The sequence below is a fragment of the Macrobrachium nipponense genome, chromosome 30, assembly GCF_015104395.2.
Source record: "Macrobrachium nipponense isolate FS-2020 chromosome 30, ASM1510439v2, whole genome shotgun sequence".
NCBI lineage: Eukaryota > Metazoa > Arthropoda > Malacostraca > Decapoda > Palaemonidae > Macrobrachium > Macrobrachium nipponense.
Window position 1 is genome coordinate 54,997,567 of NC_087218.1, and position 16,370 is coordinate 55,013,936.

The following is a 16,370-nucleotide window of genomic DNA, read 5'->3' on the forward strand; positions in this document are numbered from 1 at the left end:
CAACTATTACAAAATTCTTGAATTTTTTGGCATCTCAATATACTGTCAATCACAATTTCTTGACATTTTACAATACCTAAAGTTTGAATATATCAGCAGACTTGGTAAAATTGGCTATAATGTGCCAAGTTTCAATTATTGGCACTTACAGAACAGTGGCGGCTTGTGGCTATCTTTCCGGGGGTGCTATTACTTAATTTCTTTTTTAGATTCCTTCATATTAACTGCATAAACACACGCATTATATATAAATATAAATACACACACACACACACACACACACACACACACACACACACACACATATATATATATATAAATAATGCGTGTGTTTATGCAGTTGATATGAAGGAATCTAAAAAAGAAATTAAGTAACAGCACCCCCGTGAATGATTCTCGTGGCTATCATTCCGGGGGTGCTGTTACTTAAGTAACAGCACCCCCGTAAATGATCCACGAGCCGCCACTGTTATAGAAGCTGATAATATTATGGCACCAAACATACCTAACAAGGTGCCATTAACTGAAACTTGTGGTGCCAGAAGAGCTATAACCACAGTTTCAGTTAATGGTGGTTTTCATTTATCGAACACTGCCGCTAACCAGGCTCGCCACTTATTATATAATATATATATATATATATATATATATATATTATACAGGCAGTCCCAGGATATCGGCGGACCCAGTTAATGGCAATCCGGTTTTATGGAGCTTGTCTAGCACCATAAAATTGGCAACTTGTGGCCATAACGTGCACCACTTTCATACTTTGCTACAAGTTCTTTCTGAACTTCAACTGTATTCTTGGTCTTTTTTACCGAAGTGGTGGCACCTGCAGCTTTCTTTGGCTCCCTGATGGCTACTTAGCAACCAGTTTTTACAGCAAAATTAGCAAAAAACACGATAAACACGTGCGGTGATGCAAACTATGAGCGGGGACCTTACAATATCTACTAATTGTCATTAAAAAACCCTTACCTCTTGACTGAGAATCGTCATTCATGTCGGGCATAGGTTCAGGAGGAGCATCAGACATGTGGCCATCAGAATCTGAATCTGATTCAGGAGGTGCAACAGGTAACGGCGGCTGATCTGGAGTTTGTGGCTGAGCTGGTGGAGGTTCATCAGGAACTGAGGTCACAGGAGGAATCTTGCGTTCAGCTGGCTTAATTAACAACTTGGGGCGATACTGTTCCTCTCTCTCTGCACATGCCTAGAATATGTCAATGGTGAGTATTTATACAATGTCCTCAATCAGTGAAGCTGGTTATTAGTCACACTTTAAAAAGATTCCTACAAGTATTATTCATGTTTTTCTCTACATGCACATATGAATCAACTTCAACACAAACTAACATCATTATTGGTCACAATTGTAGGAATATTTATAAATACTGAGTAAGGCAAAGGGTTGTAAGCATAACACTTCCTTTCTTAGGTTTACAAACTTCCTTGTGATACAGATCTCAAAACAACAACTTATAAACAAACCTTCTGGAAGGCTGCATCTGGATTGTCGTGACCTTCCGCTAATATTTTGGCTCTCAACTCTTCCAGCTCCTCTTTTTCTTTGACTCTGTCTCTTGTGTCCATTTCTTTTTCCTGTTCCCGGTCTAATAATCTTCTCTGGAAAGCATGTCCCCTGAAAAAGAAGTATTATAAGTCTTAGACACCACACCACTGAGAGAACATCAAAACACTAAGCTATTCTGATCTCTTTGTCTGCCAGATTATGGTTTGTTAATAAGCATTAAAATAAAAATTAGAAATGGCATTTTGTTGTCTAGATATGTTGAATGATTTACAAGGGCATATTCAATACCTGGTCAGTTCTACTAACATGTGCAATTCAGAAAAAGATCTTTACAGGAAAAAATATTTGACATTTAAAATGTAAAGAGTAAAAAATTCTCAGTCATCTGAATGTATACAACTACACTTAAAACTCAACTCATTTTTCTTTCTTAGTCACGGAATTCTACGGCTTATCTGCTATATAACTGAAAAATCTTTACCACAGGATTATGACTCCCACCCTTGCATTGTGACCTGTGTAATCGTACAGAAAACTCTTAAATTAAAATGAGAAAAAATTGAAAATATTTTGCTGCTAAACAATATCCAAATTACTCACTTATAATATTTTGGATCATCTCTTTCGTCGTCATAATCCTCTAGGAACTCCTTCAACCGTCGTGCCTCTTCCTCTCTTTCCAGCTCCTTCAAGCGATCCTTCTCTTTTTCTCTGTCAAGTTCCTTTTGTTTTTTATGCTCTCGTGTCTCCCAGTTCTTCAAGCGTTCCTGAAATTGAAGTCAGTTTTATATTATCAGAGGTTGTCAATCTGGGACAACAGACTTTTTTCTGGGGGTCGCGAGATTGCTATTGAGTGAGAACGTTTTAGTTTTTCAACTTGACTTGACTTTTGGTAGGCTTAATTATTTCTAGATGGGTAAAATGTATCGATATGCAGCTCCTCAGGCCGGGTAAACACACACACACCAATGGAAAGAGGAAGATATCCAAATGCACTTGGTGAAAGAAAAAAAATTCTAAAAATTTTTCCCTAACTTCCAAAAGAAGTTGGAAATGTGGGGGCCTCTTTTACAAGACAATTGTAAATTTTACCAACTTATATATGTTTTTTTCTAATAAATAATTTTATTTTGTAAAATTATAATTACGGCTCACACAACATCAAAACAGATAAGAAATAAAATCAAACAAATTCTTAGCATGCTTGTTGAAAAATATTCATGTAAATTTACCGAGAACAAAGATTCAGTAACTTTTATTTTTATTTTTATATGTTTTTTCTCATATTTCTTTCCACTTTCCTTTGCAAAATTACATTTACAACCGACATACTTTCGTCAAAGACAAGAACAAAAACCAACAGCAACCCCTTGGTATAATTTACAAGCAAATTTACAAAAAGACATCACATGAGACAGGCTATACATTCCTACTTGAAGTCAAAATCACTACTAAGCTTGCATGAGCCACCTAGTCTTGATTTTAGCCAGTGTAAAAGTTGCCATTAGTGAATTTATAGGCTAAAGAAGTATTGGCACCTCTTTCCTGCCTGATTCTTTCCAAAATCGATGGCGCTAAATATAGCTTATCTATAGGATCAATCCGTCCACCACTCCAAACCTGTTATTACTACTCCCGAGGATCAATCCGTCCACATTAAGGGTTAATGAATTAAACCCTTCTTCATAAAAGGAAGAGACAAGACCATCATCGATTTCATCAATGAATAATCAGTATTTCAGGTGAACTTAGAACTTTGGGAAAGAATGGGAAAGAAAAATATCAATTAATAAGACTGGACAGTTTTCTGTTCTCAATGAGTTGCTTGAAGACAATGGTATGTTGCTTGATGTTAATGTCAACTCGTAGATTATTATTAATCAATCTTGGGGCAGCAAGTTTGGCAGTATTTTCCGGACTTAACAAGAGAAGATTTGGCATTCACCAAATATCCGTATCTGGTAGGAAGCCAAGATATTGTCAATTTGTCTGATAACCTTGTGACCCGTCAACAGATTTGGAAGGAGAATAAATAAAAATGACAGGTTTGAGACCCATCATCGTGAACACAGATTCCTTTTGTTCTGTCTTCAGTTGATAAATATATGGTACCCCTACATATTGAATAAAAAATTTTAACCATTAGGAGCCGGTATAAAAAATTACGCTACACCCAAGACTGGGGAACCTTTGAAGTTGGCCAATAAAAAAAAAAAAAAAAAAAAAAAAAAAAAAAAAAAAACAAAAAAAAAAAAAAAAAAAAAAAAAAAAAAAAAAAAAAAAAAAAAAACTCAATGGAAAGAGGAAGATATGCAAATGCCTTAGAAAAAAAATTCTACAAAATTTTCCTTAACTTCAGTGAAAAGTTACAATTGACTATTTACAACCCGAAAATATCACAACAAACAAGGAGTAAATTCAGTAACAAATTGTGAGCATATTTGTCATAAAATATTTATATAAATTTACCAAGAACAAAGATGCAACTTTTTGGGATTTATACATGTTTCTTCTAATATTTCTTTGCAAAATTGCATCTATAACTGACATACTATCATAAAAGATAAGAACTAAAACCAACAGCAACCCCTTGGTATATTTATGAGCAAAATTTATAAAAAGACGTCATGTAAGACAGAGAAGCAGTACATCCTACCTTGAAGTCAAGACCACAACTAAGCTCTCAGCCACACAGTCTCTCATCTTAGCCAGTCTAAAAGTTGCCATTAGAGAATTTATGGGCTATAGAAGTAATGGCACCTCTTTCCCACTAGATTCCCAGAAAATCGATGGCGTATAATATTGTTATTCACCACGAGTCACTCTGTTGTCCACCCAAAACCTGTTATTGCTACTCATGTGAGTATGTCCATCCACTAAGGGTTAAAGGGGTTATCAGTCATATTGAGGTGCTCATAAGAAGTTGTGGTATGGGAAAGGTTGAAAAACACTGTACGTACACGTATTAGATTTATCGCAAGCTAATTTGAGCCTTTATGGAATGGAATGGAATATAGAGCTTAGGCCAAAGACCAAGCACTAGGACCTTCGAGGTCATTCAGCACTGGAAAGGAAACTAAGAGTAGGTAGATTTGAAAGGTGTAACAGGAGACAAACCTCACAGTTGCACTATGAAGGAATTGTTAGGAGAAGATAGCAAGATGGAAGAAATATAATATGAATGGAGGTAGAGTAAAAGGAATGAAAGGGGTTCCAGCTAGGGGCCAAAGGGACGCAGCAAAGAACCTTTAGTAATGCCTATAGTGCATTGCATGAGGTGCACTGACAGCACTACCTCCCTTTGAGGCGAGCCTTTATGCATCAGACATCAACTAAAGTACGTACTGTTAAGTCAGACATCAACTAAAGTACGTACTGTTAAGTAACTTCTTGTAAACAACCTTACTCCCAGAAAGCAGGAAAAATTCAATAAAATATCCCGACACTATATCACTCTTTCATACCTCTTGTTCCTTCTGTATCAATCTATATCTCTCTGGGAAACAACTTAAAAAATCAACAAAACTTTCGTAACTTCAACAATCTGCACCAAACCTTGCAATATGCCATAAAATATATACTACTGAAAATGGCTACCTTTTTGGTAAATATGTCAAAAAGAACAACTCATGAAAAAAGAACTACAGGCAGTCCTCGGTTATCGGTGGGGGTTCAGTTCCCGGGGTGAGGGGTGGTGGTGCCGACAAGTGAAAACCACCATTAACCAAAACCCTGCCATAATGGTGCATATGGTGCTGAAAATCTGATATCGGTGCCATAAGCACCATTATGGCACCTCTGTTAGGTATGTTATGGCGCCATAAGGCACCGATAACTAGAACTCGGCCTGTTAAGGCGCTAGACAAACGCCATTAAACCGGATTACCGATAAACAAGTACTCTCTGTATTAGACAAGAAAACCCCTGAGAAACAAGACATCAAAATATAAAGCAAGTTAATCAAAGCTGGGAAACATCTACAGCTGCATAGCATAAACAGGAAGGATAGTTAACACTTTCAAAACAATGACAGCTAGGTAGTAGGACTAGGGATTTTTACAAGATAACAGGTTGCTCTGCCATTGATAGTTTAATCAGACACATGAGCTATATTACAATGATTTTTTCCAAGACTGGATATTTCATTTTGGTTGGAAATTGGGATAACCACAATATAGGTGTCCAACTGCATTGGCAGTTCTGAATTTTAAACATTTTGTGATTGGGGTCATAGCCATACGGAGGTTCCAAGGGGAGACCAAAGCTTATATGGGATGGCCCAAGTTGGTCATATAGTTTAAACTTCTTACATTAAATGCAGTATAACCAACTTCACTACATCTGGTATAAATATCATAGGTCTCTTATTACCTGGTACTGTAGTTCCTTCTTCCTAACTTTCCTTTCTTGCTCTTTACGTTCTTTGTCCTCCTCCTCTTTCTCTCGCAGCATGTCTCTCTCACTTCTCCTTACAGGTGAAGGTGACCTAAAGTGGTAACAATTTCATGAATGAAGTACGTCATGTCAATTTACAAATGGTTTAACCTGACCACTGTCCACTGTTTGGTTTAACCCGACCATTTTAGACTGTACAGTTTAACCTAGCCACTTTTTAAAGTTTAACCTGGTCACTTTTTACTGTACAGTTGAACCTGACCACCAAGTCAAAATACTTCCTAATTCCAATCATAAACTTCCTGTAAACACTGTAAAACTGGGTTTCTTACATATTTTCATCCTTTAAGGATGTGACTTTCTCAGTTGGACAAGAACCATATTTCATGACTTTTACAGGGCTTGCTCAATGATTAATTTTTCAATGAGGGGTTGAATATTCAAAGCTAGATAAAGATAAGTGGCAATGAATATCCAAAGCTAGATAAGGATAAGTGGCAAAGTTATGTTCTACTGTATGCTCTGCATTACCTTTTATAGTTAGCACCTTAAAGTCTTAAAAGCTACAGTATCAAAAGCAAACAGGAAAAATGATACCAAACCTTTTCTCCTTTTTTGACCGGCGCACTTCCGCAGACTGGGATCTTGACCTCCTAGTGGGAGCCCCACGGGAGCCTGACCGGGATCGTCGTCTCAACTTCTCCTCTCTCTCCCTGCGTTCCCTCTCTCGTTCACGCTCCCTCTCCCTCTCCCTCTCGCGTTCCCTCTCTCTCTCCCGCTCCCGTTCCTTGTCTCTTTCCCTTTCGCGCTCCCTCTCACGTTCGCGCTCTCTGTCCCGATCCCGTTCCTTGTCCCTATCGCGGTCCTTGTCTCTGTCGCGGTCTCTTTCTCTGTCCTTCTCCCTCAGCTTCTTCTCCCTTTCCTTTTCTTCTTCCTGTTTCTGTAAGGGTGTCGTTTCAGGAATTAGACATGACCAGCAACACCAACTCGAATGAAATGGACATTTAATCGACATTTGAGTCTAACAAAAAAGCCAAAGAGCACAGAGCAATAGGCAAAGACCTTCAGAAGTCGCTGCATATTGTCGCATACACACACACACCATCACGATGGAGCTGGCCCTAGACTAAGGTGAAGCAATTACTGATATTCTTCCCAGATTTATTATGTGGCTATTTACCTATTATGTTAATACACAAAATAACAAACTCTTAGCTTGTAGAAAGCCAATCCCTTTTTGCACACAGTGGATCACAAGTGTCAGAAAAAGAACAGCTTTTGCCAGAGGAGCAGGATCAACAAGATACTAAAAATAATCACAGTTTTTTGCTCAATAACATGCTAAAAAGGAAACTAAACATATCTAATTAAAAAAACAAAATCCAAGAAGAAATAAATGGGGAAAAAGTAATATTAAAGAGACACATAAGTACAGATGCTACAGGTTGCGAGGTAAACCAAAGGTAATAATATATTTAAAAACAAAATGGTCTGATAAATATTACATCTACAGATCTAGAGAGAGTGGAATAAACATACAGTCCTAAGTTCACAATTACTCACTGGGCAACAGTTGAAATTAAGTTTGCAAAAACTGGCAAAACAAGAGCTACAGAAGATTTTAATTTATCACTAAATACAGATTTACTGAATGAAAGAAGAATCAAGCTCTGGGGCACTATTCCAATAAATGGTGGCGAAACTAAAGTTTTCTTTAGCATTACTAATTTTGCAGCAATACTGAATGAATGAAAATAGGCCATTTTTCATGAAACAATACAAGGAATTTACCTAAGAAATGTGATGTATGCTAATCTGAATCACTACAATAGAAATGCCATGAGTGCACTTGTACCTTGTTTAGCAAATGAGACATTCTACAGAGAAATTAGATCTCTATACTTTGACAAAGCATTTTAATGTTTCATAAGAAACCTAAGAAATGAAGTCCTTTCTAGTAACCTGTGCATCCAGCCTTGATCGTCCGACAAAACAATTGTTCCTCCAGACACTTACGACCCAAGGGCAATCAAGTAATAGTGACTATGAAGCAAAAGTTGTACAGTGCATGCACTTCAAATTAATAGGAAACTACATATTACAAAATTAATAACAAAACTAATTCTCAGCTTAAGGTTTAACATTCAAGAAAATTTTCAAGACAAAGATCAATATACTGTATATATATGTATATAAATATACTGCATATATATATAATATATAAACAAGAGATATGGTACTTTATTCTTCCATTACATCCAGTCCCCCCACTGGTCTTTTTTCTTATCTTTTTTTTTTTTTTATTCCGTAGCATCATTGGCAAATGCTGCAATGATCTGTGCAATCAGCATTTCCCTGAACCCCCCAAAATCTTAAAATCAAAATTTCTCATGACCACATTTGAAAATGGTGCTCAATTTCTTACACAAAGTATGGTATATACTGTACTATAACACGTACTGAAATAACTATCTTGTTCAGCAATTTGGCTGCAAAAAAAAATATAAGGCAACATTCACTTGGATCTCCATGGCTTCCACCCTTTTAAAAACAAAAAAACCATTTCTGCCAGTTCAAAAATTCAAAGAAATTTTCTTTAAAAAAAAAATAATGCAAAATTGCATCCATTACTCGAATTATTTTCAGCAAAGAAAGGAAAAAGCTTCAAATTATTTCTTAATCTCAAATGATTTTTATCAAACTTGAAAAGCAAACTAGGTGAGATTTGCATTTCTACCAAGCTGCATGTATGACTTTCTTCAATCGGGGCTTGAGTGCTTCAAATTTGTACTTCCTTCAGGTACTTTAGGTATAAAGTAAAATGCTAAACAAATCTTTTAAAATTTAGAATGTGTTTAATCCTTAGATGACAACATGCAGAGCTGAAAGGTTAAACTAAATTTTAGATCACAAGATACCCTACGGTTCATGGCAGAATGAAGAATAGGCAGTGGAAATTTTTAAAAGATAAAGAAAGGAATGGAAGCAGCCAAGACAGGAAAATGACAAAATGTCCGTTGTAGAAAAGGCACAAATGTGTACTCAATACTGCTTCCTGAAAATAATGGTGGAAACACACCTCTTGACTACTGGTACATATGAGAATCCAATAATATAGCAACAACTTATGACAGTATATAAAGCAAAATTATCAATCCAGAAACACATTTACACTTAAAACATAAAACTGGATGAACATTTTGAAAAGATGTGACTATGAAATATCCATACACATGGTCTTAGTATGTTGAACATCATATTAATGTACTAAAGGTGATACTGATTTAAGATGACGTCCTTAAGTACAAAGAAAAAACAGGTTTCTTAGATCAAAAGAAATTGGGCATTTGATAAGTTGAGAGAAAGGGTCACAAAAGCAAAAAGATATGGAAGCAAAACGACAACCAACAACCAGTACAAAGGCCCATATGATCATTAAAAATTGACTGCGCCTGACAGGAATTCAGGTGGGACAGGCGGGAAGTTTACAAGGACATAGAGAGAGAGAGAGAGGGAGGAGAGAGGAGAGAGAGAGACGAGAGAGAAGAGAGAGAGAGAGAGAAGATCATTAAATTGCTGCGCCTGACAGGAATTCGGGGTGGGACAGGCGGGATAAGTTTACAAGAAAAATATGAGAGAGATGAAGGAGAGAAGGAGAGAGAAGAGGAAGGAGAGGAGGGAGAGGAGGAGAGAGAGAGAGCCATATGATCATTAAAAATTGGCTGCGCCTGACAGGAATTCAGGTGGGACAGACGGGAAGTTTACAAGAAAAAAAACTAGGAAAATATGAGAGAGAGAGAGAGAGAGAGAGAGAGAGAGAGAGAGAGAGAGAGAGAGAGAGAGAGAGAGAGAGAGAGAGAGCACATACAGCAGCACCTAAGGGTTAAACACCTGTTGTGTTGTGAGGTATGGTATTTCAATTTGATCAAGCAAATCACTGGCCCTTGCAACATATTTAATGGAAACATACCATTCTGCAGTAGTTTCCCAACAGAAAGAGTGCAAGTGCTTTCACTCTTACATAATAATAAAAAAAAAGGCACAAATACTTAAGTGTAAAATGCAACAATCAAAATCATATTTCAGCCTGAAAAGTTTTTATATAATGGCAGACTCCTGATCTCATAGTCATCAAATAATGAAGTACAAGGACTAGCAAAATATCAATGTTCCCTACATGCAATTTGGTAAAAATGCAGTCAGCATGAACGTTATGAACTCAAAACAGCTCTTGCAAGGTCTTTATGGAAAAAACAAAAAAACAAGAAACAAAACTTATATCTTCTTGCCAACTTTTATAAAAGCCCTTTTTAAAAAGTTAATGAATAATTTACCAAACCAGTGACTATTCCCAACGAGATCAGTGAATGATTACTGCACCCAAGCCCAGCCCTACCCAACCCACGTTCCTTCCCAAATTGGAACAAGATGCTACCGTTGGCAGACAGGACTTGCCTTGTGCATAAGGGCGGAAAGCTCAACTGCAGGGTCGATGTCAGGTAGGACAAGGCAAGCCAAGTCCAGGGTTGTGGGGAGATGGAGAGAGGCAACGCAGGGGCAGTTCTTTCTCACGCCCACACTGCAGTGCCTCCCTAGAGATGAAATTCCTGGATTTTACCTCCTACCAGGTTCCACCCTATACTGTGCGTGACCAAAGAGCACATGGAATCCTCTATATTCTTCATGTTCTCTGAAGGATCTATTCAACTATTTATTTTTTTTACCCAACACAGCATATATAACACATGATATTAAATGCTCTAGTAATTATCATGAAATAATTAACAGGTCCTTTTAAAAATAATTTTATTCTAATCTAGAGAGAGAATACTATAGCTTATTAGACCAATGAGACTGATCATCAATTTATTGACAATTGTGGGGTTGGATTAAATGACTAAATGACTAAATTAAATTCGATATGAAAAGTGGAGCAAGAAAAATTAAACAATTCAGATAGCTTGGCCAGAAGGAACTATAGAAATCAGATAAAAATAAAAGATATAAAAGAATTCAGCTTGACATAGGGGTGGGATTAAAAGGATAGAGCAAAGAACCTTTCCTGCCTACAATGCATTGCTTAATGCATGCTGCAGGCATTATGGAGCGAGCATATGCCAAGTTAATATTCTATGCATTATCAAAGCAGTTTAAGAAAAGGTTGAAGATATATGTACTTTACCCTTGGGCAAATGTGCTAAAAAAATTTAAATTGAACTTTTTTTTACCACCTGCTTCTTTGGGGAACTAATATCACTACATATACATTGCATAGACAGTAAATTACAAGATGAATCATAGGTAACATTTAGTTAAATTTACATCAAATTCAAGCTCAAACCAGAGAATTTTATACACTTACTACAGCATTTAAGCATCAGAGGATAATGCTGTGTGGGTCTAAGTTGAAATAAAGCAAGTTTTATACCTCGACTTTTATATCCTACATCACCATGTGATTCACAACCTCTACAAAACTCCTTTATACTCCTTGTGCTGATGGTCTCTGGAACCCTTCGACATACTGCTACCAATCACACAAAGATTTCAACCAAGAGCTTGGCAGAGATACAGGGTGGAAAGCGATTTGTAAAATGAACGTCAATCCACCTGTGTCAGAAACCTTTACCTTGCATGCAACATCAAGCATTAGGATGAATTATCTAAAGAAAATAAATACAAACAATATCTAAAGACAAGTTTGTGTCTACACTGCTTTCATGGATGAAGATCAAACCTCGAGTTATTGTATAAAACACACCAAAGTCATTTAAACTACACACCAAAACTGACCTATCATGGGAGTGGAAAAATAAAAATAGTGCAATTTACCAAAAAGCTATAAAATATGAAAAGAAAAATGTTTAGGATTACCAAAGCTGATGTCTGAATTAGCTAATTAGCAAGTGCTTGACAGAAAAAAAAAAAGAAAGGTTAGGGAATCAATTCATTAATGAACCAGAAAACAAAACTGAAGTTGAAAGATTTTGGACTAAACAAATATTAGAAAGTAAGAATTAAATGTTCAAACAGCAATTTGAAATAAGAATCTACATTATTTTAATATAATATTAACATCTCTGACTACACACACTACACTAGAAATTAGAATTGGATAAAAAAAAAGCAATAATACCATAATGAGTGAGTGCATAACTGCAAAAACTACACGAAAAAACTGTGAGCAACAAAAATCTACTTAGATAAAACAACATATATGAATAGGGCACTATGGGTCTATACAACTTACTGTCCCAGCTTATTCAAATGATTTTAACATCAAACCCAATCGTTCAAGAGATATAGATGTAGTTACACTTCCGTTACAATTCTGTACTTACCCAATATCCTGATTACCCTGATCAAGAAATTTATGTAGGTATTACAATATGCCCAGCAGCTACTCCCTTTGAATAAAAGAGCAACAAAAAAATATCTACATTTACAAATATATATATATATGGGACAACCTACAAATGCAACGATTCCTTCTGAAAACCTGACCAAGCAAAGGGGGGGACTATCACTTTATAGAAAGGAGCTGCATACTCAAATGATTAGAACAAAAATCATGTTTTGAATTTTCAATTTACATGACTATTTACTAGCCAAACTAATACATAAAAAACAAAAAAGTTTAACTTAATAGGAGACAGGTGAATCATACATCAGAGAAGAGATATGACATGCAGAAATGGCAAGAGGTTCAGCTAGGTGACAAAACAACCATTAACCTCCATCCAAATACGTATAAACCTATGGGGTGGGGGGTTAGGTTACACCACATATACTGTATTGTACTTCCAGGAGTTCATAAAACTACTACCTACAAATAAGCCAAAAGTGTACTGTACGTTTTGATTCATCCATATGCTTGATATTATTCAACCTTGATACTCTCATACCTTTTTAAAATGGAAAACAAACTACATGCTTCTAACAGATTCCTTAAGGATATTTCATATTCCTTCCCAACACATAAGGTCTTTGTACATAAGTATATTAATGTGTATTTTACTGTACAAGCAGATATACCAATGATAAATCAATTGCCATCCTTACCTGCCAGTTACACCATTCATGGGAACGTGTCCCCCCAAAATGACACCGACACAGCACAGTTACTGTACAATATATGAGGCAATGAAATGCTCAAATGCTATACAACCTTCCAAGACTATACAGTAATGCGTTGCAAATAGATTTATTATATGAAAACGCCTCATTTCAACTAAGACACACTGACAGATTTCTCCAACGAAGTTATTCCTAAAGGCTAATATAATAATAATAATTATAATACGTAATAATAATAATAATAATAATAAAGAGGACAAGAAGGGGACCCCAGATATATATGTGATATGCATCTTAAAACTTATTAAGGGGTAAAAAGTGAGAGAGAGAAGTTTAAAACAAGAATGAAAATTCAGCATGAATTCCAAAACTGAGACCACACACATGAAAGCCCTGTGGTTACATTCCAATCTGTCCCAAGCATTGTGAGTCTGCAGTCCACAACGACAAAGTATTATTGTTCATATCATACAAGAGCAGTTGGAATCCAATAACGAAAATAAAGGACTCCATAGTAACCCAAAGTCACAATCCCTGACAACAAAAACTATCTTGTATCTTGCCATGGGAAATTTCGCTGAGGATAACAATGGACTTTATCTTAAAACAAAAGCATATGGTCAATGCTAAACAAATGAGAGTTGCAACCACCCAAGGCTCATGTTGATCACAAGCTCTAGCCTTGAAATTCAACACTGAAAACACCCATGAATCATGTACGTAATCCAGACTTGAAGTAGAGAGAAAAAACAGGAGTATGAATGATATAACCTAAACTGCTCGGAGAGTATGTGAAATATCAGAACTGCTAACAGAAGACTAATCTGTGAAAAATGACAGCATTTTCCAGTGTATGAAGATGTTCCAGTGATATTTAGCATTTTTTAGAACTTGCTTTCAAATTTTCCAATCACTGCACTCTGTTAAGAAGTGCAGCGAGCCATTAAACTTCTGAAATTTGCATCTTGCAACACAACAACTTACAAAATTTGATTAAGAGCTCAAAATGAATATCTCTTTCAACCATGAAATGAATATCTTTCAACCACAAAGTGACAAAAGTTGGAAAATGACTGAGTGCTTCTTTAGAACTGAAATAAACTATAGAGATGCGTCAGTGTGCTGGCAGGAGCTGGTCAAGGAGATAGCAGGTTTAAGTTGCTGGACCAAGCAGGTAGATCACTGACTACAGTTAACACGTCTGCTTAATTAAAAATAAAGTAAAAAAAAAAATATAAATGATAACACCTCTGAGGATGTCACAACACAGAATTATAACTAGCCACCTCAGGATCCAGATAGCTACAACCCTATGTTACAAGAGCCCATCCTCATTGGCTGCTAGATCAGATATTCAAGATCTGAGAGAGAGAGAGAGAGAAAAAAAAGAAAAAAAAAGAAAAGAAAAGAAAAAAAATAAATAAAAAAAGAGGACCACTGCCAGCAGCAGCAGGTCAACTTTGTACCAAACACCATGCTTTGCACTTTGAATAAGTGTCCTTCCTAACGGAAACTCATCATCACAGCCTCCAAGCATGCTGTTGATACAAGGTTGCCTGTAGAGCTTTGCCTGTGGCCTTACAAAAAAAATAACTTTGTTTCTGTTACAAACTAAAGTGCTTTATTAGATGCAGTACTCACCGTCGCTGGTACAAAACATACATGACAGTTGCCGTCTGCCCGCGTGTGAACTCTATGACTGCCTATGTTTGAGAATTACATATTATGTTTGTGTCTTCTTTTCGAAAAAACACTAGGTTATCAATTTTACAAAATCAACGGTCTTAAAATACAAGTCTTGAAAATGATTACAATGTACAAAAATTCTTTTTTATTCCTGCTAGAAATATTTAGATTTAACATTATACAGTAAAAGCAATGAAAAAAAAATAAAGGTCTACAAGAATAGCATAATGGTAGTAAGAGCAATGAATGACAATAGAGAGGCAGCAGGATGGGGACAGTCATGGAGACTGATTAGATGATGTGGGACATTCTTTGAGTTGTGTTCTTTGACAGTCCTGTGTGAATTCATACTAACCGCTGCAAATCACTGTTCAGCAAATCAGGTCTTAAATGAAATTCATTAACTATGACACAAACATACATTCAAGACAATGAAGCACTGATTTGCAGCCTTTTTAAGAATTTTTCCTTGTCAATTATTATTCTGTGGCTTGAGTTCTAGATTAGATTATTCCAAGAGTTGAGCAGATTCTCATGGAAATCAAAAGTTTAGTGGTGTATGATACACTGACTATTAGAAAAAATTACAGTTACTGTTTTATCAAGACTAGGACATCAAGTGTGTTGGAGAACTTGCAATAATAGAAACAGCCAAGGGAAAACTTATAAAAGCCTTACATTACTGAAACTGAACTAACTTTTGACATGACGACAAACTAGGATTCATCACCATAAGGCTGATATAAGTCCATGTGTTGTATATAATGGCAGTGTAAAGACATGGAAAATATTTTGAAGTCTGTATATATCAATTCAGACTTTGAGCAGGAGACAGGCTAGTCAATGTGGTCAGCTATGACTGAACAAATATTACTCTCAACATTTAAAATCCCATGAAAGAAAACATTACAAACAATATAAAAGGAAATTCACCTCAAGCCTATCTTCAGATTGTCAGATGAAGCAAGGAACCAGCTGTCTCCCACCTACCAGAGTCCTAAGTGCGAACTTTAGAGAGTAAAGGAAAGCTTACCTTCATTTGCTCTCGGAACTGGGTAATTTCTCGAGTTATGAGCTCTTTTTTCCCTTCCTCTACATCATCCATGTCATCAAGATTCTAAACACAGGGAAAGAAAGAAAACAGATGTTAAATATAACATTAAAAATAATGGATATACAATAACAATTAATTATGTAAATCACACAAAAAAAAAAAAAACAGAATGAACTTAAAAGTTATGGATGAAAATGGCATTCTGGCAATGATAAATGTAGTGCAGAGTAGATTTTAAAATAGTACCACAACCAAGATACCACTATGAAACATACCAAATTTGTAACTAATTTGTATTTTTCATAACTAACAAACCTTCGGTCTTAACATTAGGATTTACTAGCGCCAAGCTGGAAACCGGTAGAATTAAAATTACACTTGTGAGATCCAGGGACTAATGGCATCTATACCAGGTCACGGGGCATGTATACCCAGAATGCCCACGGCTACCTGTGACCCATCAGTTATTTTCCTACCGCCTTTAAGATAAGACGTGTTACTGTCTATCTCATTTAAAGCCGGTTTTTCAGTTTGCCCGTTCTTTATCCATTTCATTTTTTATTTTTCATTCCTTTTCTTTCTCCAAGTGTGATCAGACAGAATTTTTCCTAGGACAAGAAA

The 16,370-nt window shown here is 36.2% G+C and overlaps 1 protein-coding gene and 1 long non-coding RNA gene across 7 annotated transcripts in view; one reads left to right on the top strand and one right to left on the bottom strand.

The window, feature by feature from the left end:
* LOC135202535 (RNA-binding protein 25-like) overlaps nt 1-16,370 on the bottom strand; it is a 74,120-nt gene that overhangs the window by 45,080 nt on the left and 12,670 nt on the right. For all 6 annotated transcript variants that reach the window (XM_064232005.1, XM_064232002.1, XM_064232000.1 and 3 more), the window contains 6 exons: nt 15,729-15,812; nt 6,535-6,872; nt 5,909-6,023; nt 2,138-2,304; nt 1,495-1,645; nt 982-1,216 (listed from right to left, as the gene is read on the bottom strand). In XM_064232005.1, coding sequence (XP_064088075.1) covers nt 982-1,216; nt 1,495-1,645; nt 2,138-2,304; nt 5,909-6,023; nt 6,535-6,872; nt 15,729-15,812 — 1,090 coding nt within the window. The remainder of the gene's footprint in view (nt 1-981; nt 1,217-1,494; nt 1,646-2,137; nt 2,305-5,908; nt 6,024-6,534; nt 6,873-15,728; nt 15,813-16,370) is intronic.
* On the top strand, nt 9,276-9,793 carry LOC135202537 (uncharacterized). The gene is made up of 2 exons (XR_010311755.1): nt 9,276-9,399; nt 9,676-9,793. It is a non-coding gene; the product is annotated as an uncharacterized LOC135202537 (long non-coding RNA).